Source organism: Etheostoma cragini, chromosome 1 (assembly GCF_013103735.1).
Source record: "Etheostoma cragini isolate CJK2018 chromosome 1, CSU_Ecrag_1.0, whole genome shotgun sequence".
NCBI classification, from domain to species: Eukaryota; Metazoa; Chordata; class Actinopteri; order Perciformes; family Percidae; genus Etheostoma; species Etheostoma cragini.
Genome location: NC_048407.1, coordinates 15,412,689 through 15,436,982, shown reverse-complemented (window position 1 = coordinate 15,436,982; position 24,294 = coordinate 15,412,689). Strand labels below are relative to the sequence as shown.

The following is a 24,294-nucleotide window of genomic DNA, read 5'->3' as shown; positions in this document are numbered from 1 at the left end:
TTTTACTTAGACTTTTTAGACTAAATAAACCAAAATCTGAAAATGAAATCTTTCAATGCGCACATCTGGCACCTTTCACCCACTTACCTCCTCCTGACAGCGAGCGAGTCCCCTGACACTCTGACAAGAGCATTACGAGGGATGGATTCTCTGCTGTGGCTGCTGTGCTGGATGCGGATTGACTGTGCAAGCTTCCTGCTTGGTGGGCCACACAGTTTGTGCACCTATTTCCCAATAATACAGTCAAAGAGTGAAAAACATGCATTTTAAGGCTTGGCAAACTGTACTGGTGCAAGAGAAATACCGGTGATAATAATAATATTTCAGATGCTTGAATGATGGCCGCTTATACTAAGGCCATACAATTTCTGTGTGTGCTGCATGTGCAGTCTATCAAGCAGCAGACACACTAGACAGCCACTAGATGGCGCTGTGGCGTCTCCATCACAACAGGAAAGAAGGTGTATGCCAGGAACAAACATCCTGTGGCATTTATTTGACAAATAACACACATGTAGACATAAAGTTACATGTTAATACTTTATGGCTGGACTTTTATAAATGATTTGTCTTATGGATTAAGGCTTCTTAGTTTGGGTAAATTAGTGTAAGGCCTGCATCCTTCTCAATCTGGCAGTCTAACTACAAAGTGTCTTACTGCGTATAAGCTGCCCACATGTATGTGTTTCTGGATAGAGTTGGCCTGATCTGGTCCGACTAACCTGTTGTGTGCGATGTGTGCAATTTCAAGCAATTTATTGTTGGTCTTAGAAGCATAATCTGGTTTATCGCCAAGTAGGTTTTCACATTTAAGGAAATTGCTCTATACAACAAACCTATCTGGAGCTGGCAGCTAGAATAACAGTGTAATTCAAAATCTTTCCATGACTGACTTAAATGCTTCATTCTTTATCTAGTCTTCTCCCATTTAGTGATGGTACTGATTTTCATCTCCCACAGAGCCCCAGTAAAGTTTCAAGCCTACTATCCTAAACAATACTAAATCTCTCCTAAAAGATGATCTGACCTGTACTGAGAGGCGGGGGCCATTTTTCTGAGCATATCCGACAGCATCGTGAAGCAGCGTGTGAACTCCCAGAAGCACTTGCTCCAAATCCTGAGGTCCGTACATTCGTGCTGACAGGCCCTCCAGCGAGCGAACAAACTCCCTCCAGTGGGTGTCGATGTCCGCCATGCTTGCCAAGCAGCCTCGCATCACGTTGAGGCAGTAACCCATGCAGGGTTTGGACTGCGTTAAGCCCTGTTGAGCAAATTAATTTGGGATCAGTGATGGTATTAAAGACTTTCACTATTTCCGATCGATAAAATTCACTTCAGAGACATCCATCCATACTTGGCAGTGAGGGCAGTAGTGCATCTTAAGAAGGGCCCGTCTGCACTCGCGGCTCAGCTGTAAGTGGTCTGTGGTATTGATGACCTCGATGCCGAGGTGCAGTGCCTGAAGGAGAAGCTTCCCGGAGACCCCAGAGCGAGCGATCTGATCCGCCAAGAGGCTCGGTGCGCCACCAAACGGTCTTACATTCCGGCTGGACGACCTTACGCACTCAGCGTAGCCTGGTGATAGGTCGCTGAGGCCTGGGTTGATGAGGTGATTGTAGGCCAGCGGGAAGAGAGCGTCGAAGAATCGTTGCACTAAGTCATCAATGTTGAGCTCAGAGCCCAGCAGGAAAAGACTAATATCTGTAAAGAGTTCCCGCACAGGGCCCACTGCCTGATCAGCCATGTTGCGGTAAGACTCCTGGAAGACAGCATTCGTGTGATTCTCCGCCTGCCTCATCAGGACATCAAAGGTCTCTAAAAGAAGACAGCGAGGGAGACAGAAAGAGAAAGAAAAAAACATTAAAGAGGGACTGCAAATCAATTCAACACATTATCATCTTTATCTTTAGAAGCTGTCTATATGTGTGCAAAGAGCAATGAAGGCCTAAATACCCTCAAACTATTAACACTAAAGGCTGAGACAACTGTGCTGTAATAGGAATCGGGCTGACTACAATACAGCGCCCTTATGTAGCTTCTACTTCCATTGACCCAGAATGAAGAAAAGAGGAGTCTTCAGGCATCCCAGCAGGAGCTGAAGCTCCCTGCGTCTTCCCACAGAGGGGGTAGAGTACCTGTAGGGAAGCGATTTGTTCTCTAATCAAAAGCTGAGCTGACAAAGAAAAAAAAGGAAAAGAAAGAGGCTACAACACATCAGTGTGGAAGCTGCTGCTATATAATATGAACAGAGCTAGAGTATAAGTATAGTGTTTAATAAACCAACACACACACACTCCATGCTTTACAAGGCTATGATGCTTGAACCTAAAAACATGTATTTGCTATCCTCAGCACATGATTTTCCACCCACACATTTTATTATCACCATGAAATTAAATGTCAAGCAAATTCTTCTAAGCTGCATGTGACACAAAATTCTGTCCACTCCTGATAAAAACTTGTGTCTAAAGGATACAAATATTCAGGCTGCTGCTTCAAAAGGCGAAAGCATTTCATGCTGTGGCTCTTTTGCCTGCCACAGCAGTGTAACACAGCGCTGTAAGCAGTATCTGCGCGGTTTCTATGCTTGTGTGTGTTTTTAAGAGTTGTTTGGGGAAGTGTACGGATTGCAACATTTTGGCATCCAGCATCTACCTCACTGTATGGAACTTTTTGCAATCATTTAGGTAGTAGAATTGACATGGAGGAGTAACCTTAGCGAAACCAGAAAAGGTTTTACCAGAGCAACAAGCTTGACTTTAATCCTTTTGTCTCTCTTTTTTTCAGTTTTTGTCTCAGCTAATACCTGAGCCATGGCCATTCTCACATCATGTGCTTGTCATGAGTTGTGAGGCAATGGTCAGGGTGAAGGCCTGGAGCTGCCTAGGGGGCTAAAAGACGGGGAGGGTGGTATCAGTGTGATAAGGGCTTAGACGGTCAAGTGAGGTACGATATGCAATGGCGTGGAAAGAATGACCAAAAGCCCCCTGGGGAGGGCCACTGCAAGAGGAACAGAGCGGGGTAGCAACACACAGATACAGACTGTAGGCTACATAAAATGTCCATGTGTTCAATCAGACAAGGTGATGTGGGATTGGCTACCAACTAGCTAGCTAAATGCTCGAGATAGATATTTGCTCTAGGTGAGTTTTATTGCCACTTCACGCATTGTGCACCATTAACACTTTCAGACAGGTAGTATTTGCCATTTGCGTGTGGATCTGTAACCATAGAAAATAAAGTGTATATGTACACACACACACACACACACACACACACACACACACACACACACACACACACACACACACACACACACACACACACACACACAAAATCAGAGGAAATCATATAACATTCAATATGGCTATGTTTTTATGTGCCTGTACAGAACACACGGCTTTATGGGCAGCGCCATCTCGGCTAGCACACCATGAATACATTCATCATCTTAGCTCACAGCCTATAATGATCCTGAAATGTTTTAGGCTGTTAACCTGTTTCACTGTCTTGCTGTGGATGGAGGTGGGGTTCAGTCCAGTGTGGTGTTTGATGTTAATGCTAATGATCAGCTCTCGTCTTGTCCATGTTTAGCTGTACCTGTAGGTAGCTGTCAGGGCACCATTGTGTGAAATTAGGTATTCTGTGATCTCACATGGACGTGATAGGTCTAACAAGATCCGAGACTCAAGATGAGAATAGAAGCTGCACCTCATACACAGCCAGCACTCCGGTCAAAGAGCAGCACAAAAAAACAGAGCGAGAATGTGTAGAGAATGAATAAAGACAAGAGTGGCAGTTGTAAACGTGCAGTGTAGATGCTGTGACTGTCTGAATTAAATAGACAGAAGACAGGCGAGGCAGATGAGCAGGGAAACAGAGAGAGAAAGAAATATGTGCTTGAGGAGTACAGTTAAAGATTATTACAGCCCTTGGGTCTATGAAGCAGACCAAGCAGAGATATGAAGGGTCCCACAGGGATTACAGCACGTGTTTTAGGAAGGGTTTACCGCATAAGATTGTGGAGTTAATGAATCCCACCTGTCAAACCCAAATAACAAAAATCTGCATAGTAAACAAATGTCACTGTTTTATCGGTTTCTTCTAGTGCTTCCTAGAATGCAAATCTTGTCATTAAGTTACTTGCATCCCTTTCCCTTTAAAATAACTTAAAAAGGCATGGATAATAAGCTGATCAGTAATCCTGCTGTGTAAACAAGTCTGCTGTGTTAAAAGAACTACCACGCAGAAGTTGCATGCTGTCCAGGCAATGTTAAGGACATTATTTTTCACCAAAAGGGAGACTGAGGCAGCGTCTCTCACTTGGAGGCCTAGACCAGCGGCAAGGCTTCTGGGCAAGCCTGAGGACAGAGATAACAGGAGCAGTGGAAAAGATGAAAAAGAGAAAGAATCAAGTAGTAGAGGGAGAAGAGTATTTCAACTTTTTGAGACAGAAGTATTCAAACCTATCTCCTATCCCTGTTCACATTTAGAAATATGCCAAATGTTTCTTCAAAGCAAGTTTAGTTAATGATTCTGTATTACAATAATCAAAAAACACACAAACATGACTCAAATTAAATGCTAAAAGTGCCCAATTTCAACTTTATTCTCTCAATTTGTTTCTTCCACAACTGCAATTCTGTGTGTGCATGTAATAAACAGACCTAATGAGGTTGCTTGTTTTGTTCTGTGTGTGTTCTGAGTGTCAATGACCCGGCTGATAAGAGGAGGGCAGACATGTTTGCATTATTGGCAGCGGGAGTAACACAGAGAAAGAGGCTGAGCCAGCGTGATAGAAAACACTCATTACTGTGGAGTGACTCCTTACACTGTGCTGAGGGTCTGGTCTGCTTCAGTTAACTAGCAGCTGGACACATCATGGGCATGCTCAGTGTGAGGTAAAGAGTTGAAGGGGTGTGTGTGTGTGTGTGTGTGTGTGTGTGTGTGTGTGTGTGTGTGTGTGTGTGTGTGTGTGTGTGTGTGTGTGTCTTCATTTAACAAAGACAGGAAAAACAGAACATGTTAGACAAAACGTTCATTATTATTATTTTTAAGAGACTGGTTGTTTTTAAGATTCTCTTAATGCTTAAAATATTGATTCAGAACATTTAAATACCGCTGTGAATGGTTTAATTGTAAAAAAAAAAAAGTTCTAATATGATATGGGCCTCTAGCATATTAACAGAAAAAAGGATCTTAAACCATTAACATGCATGTATATTTTAGTTTCAGCATATGTCATTTTGATCTTATTAACATTTAACTGCTTTGAATGGTATAAATTGGGATGAATGTTGGATATATTAAAAGAAAAGAACGTGCAACTTTCCATCTATCATTTCTGCAAGAAGCCATTAGAACATGCCACTCATCAACCTACATGGGTTTCTCCCTTGCCTGCTGGCATGAAAAACTAATTCTGGTATATGAACAATTGTTTGAACGCTCGGGTATCACTGGCTTTCATCCATATATATTCGCTATTATATCAATCACAAAGCTCCTTCAGTTAAATTCCTCTGTAGCAGAGCTTTTCCCCATCTCTAAAGAGCTTTTAAATGTTATCCCATTTTCTTCCTCTCTCCCCTAATTGCTGCACTTCTCATTTCCTTTAATGTAGGATGATCTGGTTAACTGTGACAGGGGTCGCTAACCAAGTGATGAGGTAAACCTAGGGTCAGGGCTACTGGCAGTTGGCACTTCTCTCTCTCTAAATTGGGAGGTAACAGTAATATTTTGACAAAGCGTAGATCAGACAACAGATAGATTTATTACAACATCATATGATCATGGAAACTATCATACACATAAAAGGGTTGCTTCCACCAACAGAGGGAGACATTTTTTATTTTAATGTGCAATTGTAGGACATTAGATTAGTGTGATGTTAAGAAAACAGTGCAGCAACTGACTAAACATGTGTTGCATGCTCCTTCTAAATACTGCCCACCGTCTCAAAACACAACAACAGACAGATACAACAGATTTTTATTTTTATACTTTGGGGAAACCTTCAGGTACAGTCAAAGAAAATTAAAAAAAAAAAAACATATAAAAAATGATATAACGGGCTCAAAATGTCAGATGTGTAAACATTCCCATGTAATCACATCACTTGGTTAGATTTAAATAGTATAACAGATGTTTATCATTGACAGAAATTAAAGTTAAGAAACTGTTAGTCCCCATTATTTGTTCTGGGTGTTAACGAAAAGCCATCAAATAGTAAAAAAGTCACTCTAACTGCAATGCATTATGTATAGCTAGAGATTAAAAAGTAAATAAAATTGTGAAACATCCCTCAAACTCTGGAAGTGATGTAATCTACTCTGGTTGGAGAAGCTGTACCCGTAGAGGCAGAAAGGTTAACACATTCCCACAAGCTTTCTCCATCGTCATGGTTTCACACGCACACACACAAAACAAGCAGAAGCATTGTTGATACATTAAATGTCCTACAAACGCATTGCATCCCTACTTGTATGCCACCATGTGTGTTAAACTGATCACATCAAAAGCCTTCATTTGAAGCTTTCCGTGTTTCCAGTTTTCGAGGACACAAATGCCACCAGCCGACCTCAGCTGAGCTGTTGAGCAACGCAAAGCAAAGATGGCTTTTATTAATGTGATTCATCCTCTGTGAATGGATGCGACCACAACAGAGAAGCCCAGTGACATCTGATAGGCTGCAGAAAAGGCCATTCTCCATCTAGAGAGCATGAGTCAGTGGCTCTGTGGGTTCAGCTCATCCCAGCGCAAAAGACACACAATGAAAGTCAATGACTTACTGGGTGGCACAGTCAGTACAGTCAACAGAAAACTATGTCTTCATTGTGGCATATTAGAGGATGAAAGAAGCACGCGCACACTTTGTTGTTCCAAGATGGAATTTGATAATATTGTGACAATTGACAATATGTGCTGCACAAATGTTTTGGTGGCTAAAAAAAATAGACATAGTCATAAAAACTAAAAGAACTGACTATCCTATAGAGTGCATAGTAACTCACTTTATTTCCCGAGTCCACAATTTTCCTCAAGATAATGATGAGAAAGAAAGATGCTAATTGCGAAGATGTTTCCAAGAAATAATTAATTGTAATTTGGTACTAATGATAAAGTTACACAGCAATTTCATTTAAGTAAAAAAACAACTTCCTTTAACCCAATAACATCTTTAATTTCAATCATAATTTACATTTATTTGATTTTTTTTACTCCTTCATGTTCATGTAGTTGAATTGTGCATTTGTCTGTGGACATATTTTCACAGTTGCATGTTCAGAGCGGCTGTGCACTGACCACAATACTCTTGATGATGCTTGCAATTAATTAGTAGTGCAGTCAGTTAAACGTGTTATTAACGGCGTTAGCGTGAACCCTTTTAACAGCTTCAATTTTTTAGCGCTAAATGAACGTTCTTTTTGGCCAGCAAAGTTTTTTTCACATGCTGTTGCAACAACTATTAATATTTAAAAAACTACCACAGTACGCCACACACACTTGTTTGGGCTAGTGAGCCGGTCAAAGAATAGTAACTTTACATTTTGAGTGGATGGCGAGCGCAAGACGGCGAAACGGATGGCATTACGATTCTGAATAAAAAATTTACTTTTTAAAATTTGCCAAGTGGTTCTATTGACAAGATCAAAGTGATCTGGTTGTATTGTCGTTATGAACTGAGTTATCATCGCAGCCTTGTCAAAGTACTTTTTTTACCCTTTTATTGATGGACAAGTCCACTTTTCCATGTTGATAAGAGCATTAAAATGAGAAGGAAAAAAAAGAAATAATAATGGGACAAAAAGAAATCAATGGACATTTAGAATAGATAAAAATGTGCGATTAATTGCAATTCATTATGAGTTAACTTTAACACTAATGCGACTAATCATGATTAAATATTTTAGTTGTTTGACGGCACTAATTATACATGTACCAATTGAAGGCTGTCTTGATTTTCCCTAAAATGACTACCAAATTACGTAGTTCTAGTTTCAATAAACTTCTTGAAAACAACTAGGTATAAATCAGAAATTTAAGACATGTAAAATAAAGTGTTACCACATGAGATTCTACCTGATTATGTCCATGAGGCTTCTTTGACTGCAATTTTGTTTGGCCTAACATCAAAGAATTTACTTTCAATATAAATCATCATTCCTGAAAATGTGTGCAAAGTTGCTTTGGATTTAACTGGTAATAAATGAGGTCTATTTTAATACAAGACATGCCTTCCTCTCAGGCTGTAAACTGGAAGCTGGTCAGCTCTGACTGAGGTATTCCAACAAACTAACAGACTCTTAAGCTGCTGGATATAGAATGTAAAAATAAACCTGACTGTAATCTTTGCAAGAAGCAGAAGTACATGTTTACAAGGTTAAAGCACCTATTCACTAAAATACACTGAATGCAGCACTGTCAGGGTGTTAAGAGTTTTAAATAATCTTATTTTGGTTTTTCTGGCATGACAAATTTCCACACAAGCAAAAATGTTACGTTTGTGATGAAGAGGAAGCAGCTCCGTTATCACGCAACACAAGATAGCTTTCCAGGTAGGAGCTGAGGAAGTGCCTGACAACAACACCTGGCTACATCTAGCTGCTCAGAAAGCAAATGACTGAATGAAAAGTCAGAAGAGTGACTAGAAAACAGATAAGGTGAATTAATCAGACTATGCATCTTTGTACACATAAACACCCACTGTCTCGATTCAGCAGGAGATTGAGGTGACGCACAATGTGTTATTCAGTGTGCGTCAGTGAGCGCAGTGTACCTGCTATGATCTACAAACAAACCACCAAGTAAAGCTGGGCCTTTTATGGATGTCTGTGTTTGTGTGTCTGTGTGTGTGTGTGTTGGGACATGTGCAAGCTTGCAGGAGGTAGGGGAGAAATATATAAAGAGGGAAAGACAGTATCAAACTGCTCAGAACATTTCTGTTTTGACCCTCTTCCTCCTTTTAACCTGGGCAACCACATTACCACAAATACCAACAGAGTGACCACTCTGACCTGCAGATGGCAGAGAAAAGAGTTCCTGAGTAAAGTTAAAAAGCCCCGGGATGTTTTCTTCTTCCTTCCGTCCTCAGTTTCAATAAAGGGGGCATTGTTTTAAAACTGAAAACAGTCGCCTGCTCAGAGGTGTTACAAAAGTGTGCTCTGGCTCAAGGTCTCTCAGAGAAGGACGGGGGGGAGGAAAGAAGAGGAGAAACTCTGATTTTCCACTGGGTGCGTCCGTTGTGTGCTCCGGTTTTATTTCATCCTCCACCATGCACCATACCCCACCGCTTTTAGAAGTGAAGCGTCTTGCTGCCCAACTCACTGTCTCTACAAGTACTTTTCAGAACAATCACGTGTTTATTAAGCTAGTAACTACCTTCTACTCCAAGCACTCCTGTAATTCAACTACAAGCCTTCTCTTTTCTGATGTTGTCTACATCACCAAAAAAAAGATCTGTGATATTGTATTAGCGGTAATTAGAGGAAAGAAAAGTCAAACAATAGATAATAAGGGGAAGGAGAGGCAGGAAATTAGAGGGGAGGAAAGGACAGGGGGGGAAAGAAGGAGGAAAGGGAAGCGAACAAGGGACAAAAAGTGGAGGAAAGAAAAGAAGGAATGACAGCTAGAGAAGGGGAGGAGGGGAGGAGGCACAATAAGACTGTAAGTCATTTTAATCTATTTTTCCGAAAGTCAGACTCCGCTTACCATCAGCCGTTATCTCGGTGTACTTCCTCCTCCACATCAATAAACTCGCTCCTCCCTACATACATTAACAGTTGACAAACATATATTTAGCCAAAGCAAATTGAGCCGACCTGTAATAAATCTGACAACACCCACCTGAACTACAACAAAAGCCACTTCCCTCCATCTGTCTATGCATGTACCTTTTCCCTCTCCATCTCTCCCTCTGCTGCTCTCTTTTTTCCCCAGAAGGCTTAAAAGTCAATATTTGAGGATCTGCTGCAGTTCTTGAACACTTCAAAGAGTACAGAGCTCCACTGTGAACATGGCCTTTAATACGCCGTACAGGAAAAGAAGCAGAGGGTCAATAAAGTGGAGCACAAGTACTTCTTGTAGGGAAGTGTTTGTGCACGATTATGTGTGTGCCATATCCAATAGCCTTTCATACATGCTGCTGTATACATGTAGAAACACAGGCCGGGCTTTACACACAAACACACGTAGAAACCTGGACAGACAGAGAGTGGGCTGCCACAGTTTTAAGAGCCAGAGTGAAAATAATAATATGATAATAGAGCTTTCATTGGCTTTCAAAGGTGGCTCTGTGTGAGGCTGTAGATGGTTTCCCTGGGCTAGACCTTTGGGACCTGTTAGAAGCCAGTAAAGGAGCCAACAGGGCTGTCATGAGCCTGAATAGAGGGCATAATGTACACAGCAGGCTACTGATTACTCTATTGAACTGGATAATTACATAGAGTTTATAAAAAGATGACATGGAACTAGGTTCAAGGGTCTGAAAGTGGGGAGCTGTGTAGTTTCACCTTGTTGACTGGTCTACAAAAAAGGAGCCATTATGTTACTGATTCTTCTTCTTCGTTTAATTAACATTCCTTAAATATGCATATAACTTGTACAAAAGCATACTGGCATTCAGTCAAAAAGGTTGGAGATATTTCTGTGACAGAAGTCAGCGCCCAAGTCTAACGACAGTTTTATACTGGCTTCGTTGAATATGTGCCTCTAAATAGTCACTTGTTCAGATCAAAGACTCTGGAAGACCATTTTCAATAACCATTATTTTGTGTCAAATTATTGATTTCTTTGCTAAGTATCCGTAAAATAACCGGGGTAATGAAATTAACAAGCAGGTCATAATTGTGAAATTAATCCCAACAGGGTGATGCAGGAGCCCGACGTAAAGCAGATAATGAACTACTCGCCATTATCCCTTAAGTGACATCCATTAAAGCTTACGTTGTTCTTTTACATTTAGCATTTAACAAGTGATGCTAAAATTGTCATGCTAAGTCAGTGAACCAAGTAGAGAAAACAGACATTTCGGTCTTATCAGCTGTACTGAACAGTCCATCAGACACTGGACTCGCAGTGGTAAAAATAACATTCATTTGTCCCTCATGCCAGGATATTAGTGATAAGCAGGACAATTATGCCATTATATCTGCTCTGTAGGGGAGACGGACAGGATGAGGGTAAGAGAAGAAGGAAGAGTGGGAGCAGACAGTAAGCTTGGTGTGTTGCAGCGTTTAGGATACCATCGCCCAGACGACTACAGACTAATCCCTGGAGGCTCCTTCCTTACTTGGGAAATACTTCCTTCCGTCAGACTGGCAGAAAAAGGGATTTCTCTACTCCAAACAACTACAGTAAAACAGAGAAGCACAATCTAAAGAAACAGGCCAAGAGAGCTAAAAAAAGAAATCACACTGACGTTTTCATAGAAACTGCTGTGTGTTTGTGGTGAAATCTGAGCGGATTCCTCTTGGTGTCAGTTTTGGAAAATCATTTTTCTTACTCACTTAGTCCTGATGTACAAGAACACAAACCTAATTTGTGTCTGGTGTAAGTTGGAAATCTAAGTTATTTAAAGAATGTTGGTATAACTTGAGGGCTACTTCCAGAAAAAGAGTCCATTACGGCCTGAACCATTCATTTAACATACCACCAAATCAAAGTAAAATGGTTTGTGTGGAAAGCTGAGTGTCAGCTCAGTATTTTCTGTACACTGCTAACAGTTGTAAATCTTCCTATCTGCACTGTCAGCTCTCCTGCACAAACATCACACTTGAACATTACTTTGCCAGTCTTCAACACTGAGTAAATCTCTAAAAAAGAAAATGAAGATATATAAATCTGTCAGAAAGCTACAGTTAATGTTAAGCAATGTTCCTGCCGTACCATCTAATCTAGAAATTAGCCTTAAGACAACAGCCAGCAGCCATAAATCTCCATTTCAAACGAGCACACAGGAGACAAACAATGTAAAGTGCTGACTGGTGTGTATATTTTTAGGGCTCATCTCTATGTAGCGAGTGGCTACAGTGCAACGAGTGTGTGTTGGCAGGGTTTCTGCACTGTGTTAAAAAGTTTAAAAAAGTCATTCAAAATCAAAATTAGGCTTTAAAGTCTTTAATTCGCTGAAGGTGTGTTATAGGTCTTAAATAACTTAACAGGTCTTATTTTTCCTACGTCAATGTAACGCTACTTCTAATGGTCATTGAAATGCTCTTCCAGCACTTTAGAATGTTTGGTGTTGTAGTGCTTTCTTTTGCTAGTCCAAATTTAATTTGCGGTATCACAACTACAAATCAGACAAACAACCTGCTTATTTTGCAGTCAGTCTCTTTCACATTGTATGACAGATTTATTCTATAGCTACGGCAAAGTGGAAGTTTAGCGCTACTTTGCTGGAAAAAACTGAATTTAGAGCTTGGTTAAAGCCAGTTGCTAACAACGTATTTGAAGCCTACTGCTTCTAATGCAAGAACGCAATTAAACTGGGAGTGTTGGGTGTACGGGACCCGGAGTCTCATGCAACAACTATGAAACATCTAACTGTTGTGAAGGGTCTCCAGCAAACGGCAGCCATCAGTCAGTTCTGCCAAGTCGCTTGGCTCCAGCCCGGGCCCCCACACTGCCTCCACACTGCCTACGCAAGACCCACACAACAGCTCTGCAACTCCTGTAAGTTACCTCCGTGTTGCTTTTGGATCAGAGCCAACACTAAGAACAGAGGTGTTCTGGGCCTTCCACACAGTAACTAGACACCAGTCCTATAATGCAAAAATAAAATACCAAAAGAAAGTCCTATAATGCAAATGAGGTTAACAGGAAATTGTTTCAGACGATGTTTCTGGTCTCTGACTTTTTCTTTTTTTTTTATAAATGCCATGACATACGGTAGGTCTTTCATTTATTCATAATGCCTAACACAATATGCTTCCCTGATGGTATTGCATGATGGATAAGTATCTGCCTGTATTTCTCAGCATTAAGGACACCATTAATCCTGACTCCATTTGCAGAAATGCAGCCCAAAACTTGTAAGGAACCTCCACCATGCTTCACTGCAGACACTCATTATTGTAGCGCTCTCCAGCACTTTGGTTTACAAACTGCCTTCTATTACAGCCAAATATTTCAGATTTTGACTCATCAGCCCAGACCACCTGCTGCCATTTTTCTGCACCCCAGTTCCTATGTTTTCATGCATTGTTGAGTCACTTGTCCTTGTTTCAATGTCAGAGGTCCGGCTTTTTGGCTGCTACTCTTCCATGAAGACCACTTCTGGCCAGACTTCTCCAGAAAGTAGATAGGTGTACCTGGGTCCCACAGGTTTCTGCCGGTTCTGAGCTGACATCTTCCGATTTTGAAGGAAAATAGGCTTGATGTGTTTTCCAACTGCTGCACTAAGTTTCCTTGGCCGACCACAGCGTCTACGATCCTTAACGTTTTGCAAGTGTACCTTGCAAGTCTAAGAATTGTTGCTGGTTTGAAGCCAAAGGGTAGTAACACCAAATATTGATGTGATTTAGATTTGTCATTTGTTCGCTCACTTTATATTTTGTAAATTGTGAAAAATAAACAATCATTTATATTTTTTAAAGCATTCTTAGTTTACAGAATTTGTTCACACCTGCCTAAGACTTTTGCACAGTACTTTATGTATTTATTTATGTTTGTACAGTTGGACTCAAACGTTTGGGAACCCCAGGTAAAAATGTGTATTAACCTGCATAAAGAAGCCAAGAAAAGATGGAAAATCTCCAAAAGGCATCAAATGACAGATTAGACATTTGTATAATATTTCACAAAAAAATAGATTTTATTTCCATCATTTACACTTTCAAAATAACAGAAAACCAAAAAATGGCATGTGCAAAAGTTTGGGCACACTGCAGAGTTTATAGCATGCACTGCCCCTTTAGAAAGCTCAGACCTGACAGTGTCATGGATTGTTCTCAACCATTGTCCAAAGACCGGGTGATGTCAATCTTAAGGTTTTAAATGGCCGGACTCATCTGACCTTGCCCCAACAATCAGCACCATGGCTCCTCCTAAGCAGCTGTCTAGAAAACTGAAACTGAAAATAGTTGACGCTCACAAAGCAGGAGAAGGCTAAGATAGCAAAGCATTTCCGATGCCAATATCCTCTGTTCGGATTGTAATTAAGAAATGGCAATCATCAGGAACAGTGGAAGTTAAAGCAAGATCTGGAAGACCAAGAAAAATATCAGACAGAACAGTTTGCAGGATTGTGAGAAAAGCATGTAAAAATGCATTTTTGACTGCACAATCCATCCAGAAAGACCTGGCAGACACTGGAGTTGTAGTACACCATTCCACTATAAAGAGATACTCGTACAAATATGGTCTTCATGGAAGAGTCATCAGAAGGAAACCTCTTCTACGTCCTCGCCACAAAAAAATCAGCGTATGAAGTTTACAAATGAACATATAGTCAAGTCTGATGCATTGTGGAAACAAGTTCTGTGGACCAATGAGGTTAAAATAGAACTTTTTGGACGGAACGAGCAAAGGTGCGTTTGGAGAAGAAAGGGCAGAGAATTTAATGAAAAGAACCTCTGTGCAACTGTTGCATGGGGGGGTCAATCTTGCTTTGGGTTGTATTGCAGCCAGTGGCACAGAGAACATTTCATGAGTAGAAGGAAAAATGGATTAAATAAAATTTCAGCAATTTTGGATGCTAACTTGATGCCATCTGTGAAAAAGCTGAAGTAAAAGAGAGGATGGCTTCTACAAATGGATAATGATCCTAAACACACCTCAAAATCCACGGTGGATTACATCAAGAGGAGTAAACTGAAGGTTTAGCCATGACCTTCACAATCTCTTGACCTCAACATAATTGAAAATCTATGGATAGACCTTAAAAGAGCAGTGCGTGACAGACAGCCCAGAAATCTCAAAGAACTGGAAGACATTTGTAAGGAAGAATGGGGAAAGATACCTCAAACAAGAATTGAAAGGCTCTTGGCTGGCTACAAGAAGCGTTTCCAAGCTGTGATACTTGCCAAAGGGGGCAGTACAAGCTATTAACACTGCAGGGTGCCCAAACTTTTGGGGATGCCATTTTTTTGCTTTTTGTTATTTTGAAAGTGTAAATGATGGAAATAAAATCTAACTTTTTGTAACATATTATAGGAATGTCTAATCTGTCATTTGATGCCTTTTGGAGATTTTTTCCATTTTTTGTTGGCTTCTTTATGCACATTAATACAAGTCTTTACCTAGGGTGACCAAAGTTTTGGGCCCCACTGTATATAAATGCGAGGGGTATCAATTTTCTCATCTAAGTCTCTGCCAGAAAACTAAGAGGCATATTCCCCAAAATGTTACGCTACCCTCTAAGTACAAAGAATGGTAACACGATTAGTAAAGTGCTACGCTAACCGGCATGTCTGACACAGGAGCTGCAATAGGAGACAGGGTGAAAAACAGCTGTGGTTAGTCTGACTACGTTGTTTCTTTACAGCAGCCCAAACGCCTGGATTGTTGAAGGGTATTGACTCTGAATAATCCTGCTTCCCTCTAAATCCTCATCCTATGACTTCAAACGCTGTGCAAAGACTTTCAATAGAATCTGGCATCCTCCCAACTTTCTCTCCATCAGTTGCTCACTCTTCTTCTTCGCATTCTTTTTCACTCTCTGTCCTCCCCTGGATCAACTGTCCAGCCCTGAATCACAAAGCCAAGCCCAAATTCTGTGGAAATCTCGAGGAGAGGCCCCTGCATTGTCTGGCATACACACACACCAACACACACACACTCCTCTTGTACGAGTGACGACAAAGAAGGCAAGGCTGTAGCCCCAGTGGACAAAGAGTCAGCTAAATGAACGGTCCCACACAAAGGAGCAGAAAGCAGGTTAGAAATTTCAAGACCAGTTGTGAGAATCAGCATATGAATTCTTCAAACAAATCCAACCACCACTCAATAGATTCACTTTATGCACATTCATCACACATTCGTCCTACAAGGTCTGCATGTTTGGTTACAATTGGAATCAGTGTTTTTACTCAAATTTAGGCCTTAATTTATTCTCCCTTCAAACAAGATACACTCATAGCTGTTTTTGCTTGAGAAAAAGCATAAACAGTACTATTCTGTACTATAGTAACAATACTAAAGAGTATTATTTGTGGAGGTACGAATGGTTTGCTAGTGTTTTGGAAAAACAAGAGTCCCTGTGAGGTACAAGTGTGCTTTCAGGTAAATGCAACATCATGTCCAAAATAAAAATGCTAGCATGCCGATGTTTAGCAGTTTATCATGGTCATCCTCACTTAGCCTATTACCATGCTAACATTTGTTAATTAGCACTAAACAAAAAGTGCAGTTGAGGCTGATGAGAAAGACACTAATTTTGCAGGTATTTAGTCATAAACCAAAGTTTTGACAAATTAATTTAAAACACACGCAGAGAATACACACAGACATTTCACTCAAAAACACAAATGTCAACCTTATATGGTGCTAGCTAGGGGACTAAAACAAGGCAACACCAAAGTCATTGGGAGTAACCCTCTGGGGACCATCAAGGTCTATAAAGATTTTAATGCCCATCCATACAGTAGTTGTTTAGATATTTCATTCTGGACCAGAACAAGCAACTGACAGACAAACATTGGCATCCCTCCAGTCAGGCTGTAGGCGTGGCTATAAAAGCTTTATGGAACTATAGGTCACCTCCGGTCATTTTAAAGAAAGAAACAATAACTGTTTTACAGCAACTGTTTCCAGAAAAAAATTTGCTATGCAGATGTAATGGAAAATTAAGTACCTAACAGTTGAAGTATCATCTTATCCTAATATTCTCTTTCCTGTTCACCGATTAAGTTTCTATTATTTCAGCTGTTCAACAAACCTTTAGTGTCTGCAGATTTATTTAAGTCTGTCTGCCTTTTCTCCAGCTTAGTGTTAAGAGGCAGCCACTTTGGTCACTGAGTGAGACGTTTTGTTTAGACCCCAGGTTAAGACTGAATCCCATTTCTCTGTCTTACCCCTTCCCTTTTGCCTACCCCTTCATCTTAACCTTAGCCCTTGTCCCTTGAAATTGTGTGATAACGGCTAGGGGTGAAGACATACCCCTATGGGACATCACTTCCAAGATGCCGTCTGCAAGTGTGTCGGTTTCGTGGGTTTTGACAACAATGTCATATGTATGTATATATTTTAGTTATTTAGTGTTCACTTTTGGTGGTGGTGGGGAAGAGGCTTATCTGAGTACTACTTAGATCTGTTCGCAATAAATATTTTATACTCACACTGCATGATGTGTTGTATATCTGTTTCAACAGACAGAGATTCATACCTTCAAGCTTAAGTATGTAGTTTCTTGTCATTGCATCGACATGACGCAAGGAGGACACAGAGGATTAAACAAACTCTTTTCAGAAGAGGTAATTATCTTAACTCAAGCTTCTGCATGCGAAAGTTGCCGGACTACAACATTTTCTAAACATAGCCATACTGAGAAAAACAGAGAGTTGTGTTAAGTTGATTTTTTTTTTATGAATTAGCTTTGTATCAACTCCTTTGACAATGTCTTGAATGTAACAGACGCTCATTAATATTAAATAGTTGCGCACTTAAGCTTTAACTAATCAAGGCACTTTTGATTAGTTGAAGCAGACATTATTGAGTCTATGCAAATTTACACACACAGACCTGTGAGTTAAATGTCTTCTCAGTATTTGTTGTTCTGTTGATTCCTGTAAACTTGTATAAAAACCCTGGCCAGATCGTTTTCGGGTAAGAGAATTCTACAGCTTCTTGTGAACTTCTGTCTCCACTGCGCAGTGAATAAAACTCATCTGAACCAGCCACTGAATTGGACCCGAGACAACTTTTTCTTCCACACTGCTTACACCCAATCAAAATGTCAAACTGATACATTTTCTCTCACACTCATCTCTTATATTGTAGTGTCAGGTTTTTGTTTTTTTCATAACCAGTAATATAATTTCTGACATGATAAAACAAAAATAAGTTTTTTATGTGAGACAGCAGGGTGTTTTTTGAAGCAAAAGTAACACGAGGAATGTTCATTTCAAGACAAAAAGATCTTAAAATGCATAGTCCTATAAAAAGCAGCATATTTTCCCTGACTGAGGCAAGCAGCCAATTTGTGACCAACATAGAAACTTTACTGGAAGGGAACGCTATGTTACTGTAGTCAGTGATGCAGTGCTGCTCAGGGCTGGTCACAGCACAATATCTGTCCTCGGTAAGAAATTACTGTTTTGAACTTGAAATTCTTGGAGAAATGTGGATTGCAAAGGAGCAGTTAAGTAAGTGTGGTGGCTGCTGCAGCTCTGCTTTTAGAACAACTTGCATGATATCCCTTAAAGAGCGGCCTGGAAATCATGCTGGAATATTAAAGTAAATACAGAAGAAGTGTGTTTAGACTTCTGAAGCAACTAGTCAACAGCGGAAATTTGTCAATTGAGACATCCAAAATATATTTTTTTATCATTTGTTAATGCGCCCAAGTTTACACTGCTCAAATTACACAATGAACCATTTAGCATACAAATACTCCATTTATTACAGTGATGCAGTCAAGTATTATTGCCATTGTAAAACAGACAAGTGCAACCTAGGGAAACCTAGTCTCGCACTGCTAGACCTTCCTCCACAGCGCTGCGGAGGAGGGTCTGGCTAGTCCACACAGCATTGTGGCATAGGAGAAAAAATTGTTTTGGTTTACTGGCATTTCTTTAAACGTAACACAATCGTCTTGGGCAGCATTAAGCCCCAGACATAATGTCTGAAATATCTGATCTGACCAGATCTGAGAAGCAGTTATTTGTAGCCCTCCCAAATCAATCCCAAATTCACCTAGGCCAATCAACAAAATAGTTAAAATAGGAATATTTTACCATTGTGGATTTCAGCTTTAACTGGCCCTTTGATAACTAATATAAGTTCTATTTGGATTGTTTTAATGTTGTTTACTAATAGCACAAGCTTATGACTATATAGATGACAATGCCAGTTGTTTAGTTTAAACAATAAGAATGTATTTAATCTGTTGGTGAGCTCCATTCTTGCTGTTCTATTTTTGTTGGGCCTGCCCCCCCCCCCCCCATCTTTCCTCTCTGTTTTTTTTTTTAACCCTGACCCAGGACTAACCCAGGACACATTTCTATGTCCCAGTGTATAGTTTGTTAATCGTTTAAATAAAATAAAAATATTGGATCACAAAAAAAGAATGTATTTAAGAATATACACCATGAGTGGCACAGGCCTCTCTGCGAGAAGTAATGCAGGAACTGCCTAAATGCCAAAACTAATAGAAGATTTATGAATATTGGGCCTCCGGGCAGTTGCCCACTTTGCCCAATTGGTAATCCTATCTTTCCGCTAGGGGCAACTAGCATTGAAGATTAGGTCAAAATTGAAGTTTAGTTTAGTTTAACTTGCTGTCTTTTGCATGATTTGTTTCAATTATATTAAAAATATTCTTTAATAGGATTCAAACCCAAGGATGTTGTGGTCATAAAGTATGGGCGTTAGCCAACACAGTGCTAACTTTACTGGACGTAACACCACCAGAATGTAAGCCCTGAATTAGATACTCAGATACGCTAAAAACATCATCCATCTAATCAGCAGCAATCACAACAACTTTACTTCACCCCTACTGAGACCTCCTTGTCTGACTCAGTGTGTTGCTGTAATTTTCCAGCTAATTGTGGTCTCCTCTAAGTCAAGCTGTGGGGCCACTGCTATTCAGCTATGTTCCTTTTCAATAAAAAGATGGGCAGTGTGGATTCTTTAAAAGCTGGTAAACAGAAACACAATTTGCATTTATGAGTGCAAATAGCAAGTCCTTAGCACAACAGGCTAGCTTTCCACTTATAGAAACCAGTACTCAGCCCTGCCTGTTTGATCTTACATTCACCAGCAACACTTGTGTTCCTGACAAAACAGTATCTCACAATTAGAAGCAGAGCAAATGTAAAAGCGGAGGCTGACTAACTTTGTCTGCTGGATGTCTCATTTTGAGCAAAACTTTTTTTAACTTCTTCCCAGGCTAGAAACCAAAATGACACATTGACTGGGAGGAAGACCACAAGCCACATAGTGTTAATGGTCAAAACAGTTTTATGCCACAGACATTCAAGTAACTACAGCATCATTACATTTATAAAAGCCACTCTCATCAAGTGGTCATGTAATGTTGGTGGAGGCTTTAAAAGGTCCAATATGTAATATATTTACTGTATTCGAAAATAAAGAAACATGCTAAGCTGAAATACTATCTTTTTTGACAACACTGCTAATGCCAGTATTTTGTCCTCTTGAAATTTCCGTTCCCAAATTTGTGTTTTGGCCCGTGGGTTGTTATCAACCCGCCAGTTTGACAGCCAGGCCGGGTTGCCAGATATACCTGCAAAAAACAGGTAAGAACTCAGCGCTACAGATGTAACGTTAGTACAATCATGAAAGCAGAAAACAAACAAACATGATGAACAAAGATACAGTAAATTCTACCCAATCTAAAAGAAACTGCGTGTTTCTAACAGGTGTGTCACCAGAGATGTTACCCCAGGTAAATTTTGGAGATATATTTGAAAGAGGGAGACAACTTAGAGCCCAAGCTTAGTGGGAGCTACGTGACGCCGTTGTTTTCAACGGAGACCAGTGAACGATATTAGAAGCACTTTTCCGGTGATGGCTGAGCGTTACTGTGCAGCCTCCAACTGAGCTTGACAATGTAGATGCGAGCAACCTGTCTGAAAGTTGTAAATCTTCTGGTAGCTGGGCCAAGAAAAATCTCAATAATTCCAAATCTTGCAGAGATGGAAAGCGTAGGTACAGTATATGTTAGGAGATAACATAGGCACACGGAGCCATACCGTGAGATACAATGGAGCCTTTTGTTCATTGTTTTGTTTATTTAGAAATAAACAATGAACAAATGGTCTTTAAACGCTTTGGATGTAAAGTTATTCGCTTTCATAGAATGGCAAACGGAATGCTAACAGCGGGTGAGTGCTAGGTAGCATAAAAATGGCACCATAGGAGCTACACTTCATGGAGGCTGGCTCACGGTGGTGATCCATTGTATAGGAGACGCTTCTGTTGTGGCGCTCTACTCTATTTCTATGGGTGACGTCAAGCGACTTCAACATGCACCAAAGCATTCCGGAAAGGCGGCACGTCAGAAAGCTGGCCAATGCCCGTCTTTATGCAAATTAATCCGTTGAACTGACTTAAGAAATTGACTTAACATATGGTCAAGGGGGAGCATCCTAATCCATCCTGTTTTAAATGTAATATTTTGTGAGTAAGGTCTGAATCTGCAATGTAACCAGTTAGATTTCTCTGTCAGGTAAATGTGGTAGTACAATGTTTTCCTCTGAAGTAGAAGTACACATTAAGTCAGTAGTACACAGTGAATTGCATTGGGGGCTGTCTGTGAATTCATTTGAGGGAACAATTGTTCTGGAGAAAGCTTCAAGCAGAATACCACAGACCAAGCGTTTTGAACATGCACTGCATTACTAGTTTAAACAAACCAGATGTAGTGTGTTGATTAGTGAGCATTTGATGTGTTGATTTTAGGATTATAGCCAGGTTAGCTGCTTTTAGTCTTTATGTTAAGATAGGCTAATTAACTGCAGGCTCTAGCACAACATTTGACAGATATAATTGTGGTATTAATTGTAATCCCATACTCTCATTTCCCAACAAGTCAAACTATTCTTTTAAAAGAAAAAGGTTGTACATTTTAGAAAGAATGCAAATTCCTTTTGAGCTTTATAGGTGCTGGTGGGAGTGAGTACCTTGAGTACTAGGAGTACCTTTTGACAAAGCCAGGCTAGCAGTTTCCCCCGTTTCCAGTCATTAAGCTAAGCTAGCTGGCTGCTGGCTGTAACTTCATATTTAATGCAAATAATGAGAACCAATTCGCTCTTCTAATCACAACCAGCCAAGTGGATAAAAGTATTTCTCAAAATAAGGGGTCACGAGCCAAAATGTTCAAAACTAATAGGTAATATAGAAATGTAAAATCATTCATTTAATGTTTTAAAGTCACAGAATTTAGTTGGACCACGATGACTGTCACACTATCAGGGACCAAGTTATAACAAAATCCTTTCCATCTTATTTCACATAAGGAAAGACACTGACTGTATTATTTATAGAAGTTGGAGTATTTTTTGCAGTTAACACCGTTCCTTCAATCAAAGCTTGTCCCAAAGGAGGGCATCCTTTGATCTAGTGATCTCAGACCGTTCTGTTATGATTTGAAGGCTTCTCCCCAGACAGTCTCCCAGGCACCTCAACAGCTGATACATAGTGGGTTCCATTCCTAAGTTTTATTGACTCCTGCCCCACGGGGCGCTGCGATTACACAGGTTGGTTGCCATGGATGTAAGAGAAACCTGCACAGGGCGGAAAAAAAGATCTCCCCTAAAGACCTGCTCAGCAGGCCGAATATTTGTGCATTGTGTGGGCGACGTGCAGGAACCTCACAACCGGTGAATGAAAACATGCAGTCCTGAGAGACTTACTGACAGACTATGAGCAAGACGGGGGAAAAAAAGTGATGTGCTGGAAAGCTCAAAGGCCTTCTGCTTGAAGGTATGTCTTTATTCTTTCTATTTTTTTCCACCCCGGTTGCCCAGCTATCTTTTGGCTATAAAATGACTTTAAAAGCAGTGGTCAGGTTCATTCAAGGACGAGCTATTTAAATGTTAAGGCACATTTATTTCTCTAAAGAAAAAAAACCTAATGAGCCATTACTGTGCTTTGAAGCTCTACACATAATTAAGATCTCAAGAACTTGTTTTGACTTTATTTGTGTTACTCACCATGTTAAAGCATTGAGCGCTTTTTCTACATATGCCCTTGAAGATTTTTTACAACTATTACAAGCAGAAAAACATCAAGTCCCCCAGGAAAACAAACATTTTAAATAGCATTTTATTGTTCTGTGTTATTTCTCAGTGTCTTTTGAGTGTTTCAGACTGTTATCCATCTACATTCCTTTAATTTCCTCACCCCCCCCCCCCCCCCCCCCCCCCCCCCCCCCCCCCCCCCCCAACCCCCCTCTCCCTTCAGCTGCATCATATAAAGATGCCTAATTGAAGGCTTTGCACAAAACAAATGACCACATTAGCCTGCCCCCTTTTAACTTGTCCTTCTTCCTGTCTGTGGTTGCAATGCATTATACACTCTGCTTGTTCTCTGTTGTCTCTCAAATTACAGCGCAGGCGGCCGATCATTCGGAGACTAAAAACTAAGGGACTTGTTTTTCTGCAGAGCCCCAAACCACCCACCTCCTAAGAGAGATGTATTTCTTCCTGTACTCCACAAAAGTGTTTATGATGAAGCAGAACAGTAATACTTCTGAGGGCAGCCAGTCAACATAAAATTATACTTCAATTTCAAAACCACCTGTAAAGTTGTTGGCCCGTTTTCACTTCCATTATAATCTGAAAAGACCCAAAACAAAACACAGTCACACAAGATAAAATAACAAACAATTCACTCATATTATTTCAGCATCAATTAACACTCCCTGGATAGGAAAGACGGATTAAATGCTTGAATTGTGTTTCTTTTATTTCTGCACATAAACAGCAAAACAGCTCCTTTTTCTCCACTCTGTTAAGATCTAAGAGCCTGCCAGACATTTCTGTCCCTCCGTGCTTCCCATATATATGGTGCCACAGTGAGTTTTCTCTATGTGACAAAGGCTCTTAAAACCTCTACGGCCAAATAGAACAATGCCACGTGGGTGGCTCTTTATCTTTGGTGTGTGTGTGTGGATGTGTGTGTGTGTGTGTGTTTGTGTGTGTGTGCGCGTAAACAGATATTGTAGACTGTGAGTCCAAGAGTCTGCATCAACATTTGAACAAGCATCGGCTTTCATCAGCACAGATTTATCTTAATTGCAAGACAAACAATATTGAATAGGCGGGAAAGAATAGTTAAGAAATACTTCACCAACAAATTGATCATTTGTATGTCAATTGCTCACCCCGTGTTACCTTGAATTGATATAGAAAAGTTAGTAGTGGTTTTTCGTACAGAGAATTTAGGGAATAATAGTTAAAAGGTAACACAGGGTGAGTAATTGATTTACAAATTATGATTTTGAGGGAGACCATTTCAAACAGTTAATTTAAAAAAATGTGTATATTGAAAATGGTTACAGATCCTGCCTTTAAGTTTGTAGTACACATTTCTTTCATGTATAATTTATTGAAGTTATGATAAATATGAACCACTTTTTACCAGCTATGCAAATGCTCCTTTTACACA

The 24,294-nt window shown here is 40.2% G+C and overlaps 1 protein-coding gene across 1 annotated transcript in view; it reads right to left on the bottom strand.

Moving 5' to 3' along the window:
- Positions 1-24,294, bottom strand: part of gpc5a (glypican 5a) — a 125,106-nt gene that overhangs the window by 93,180 nt on the left and 7,632 nt on the right. The window contains exons 3-5 of the mRNA XM_034882123.1: positions 1,355-1,815; positions 1,028-1,261; positions 88-224 (exon numbers count right to left, since the gene is read on the bottom strand). Coding sequence (XP_034738014.1) covers positions 88-224; positions 1,028-1,261; positions 1,355-1,815 — 832 coding nt within the window. The remainder of the gene's footprint in view (positions 1-87; positions 225-1,027; positions 1,262-1,354; positions 1,816-24,294) is intronic.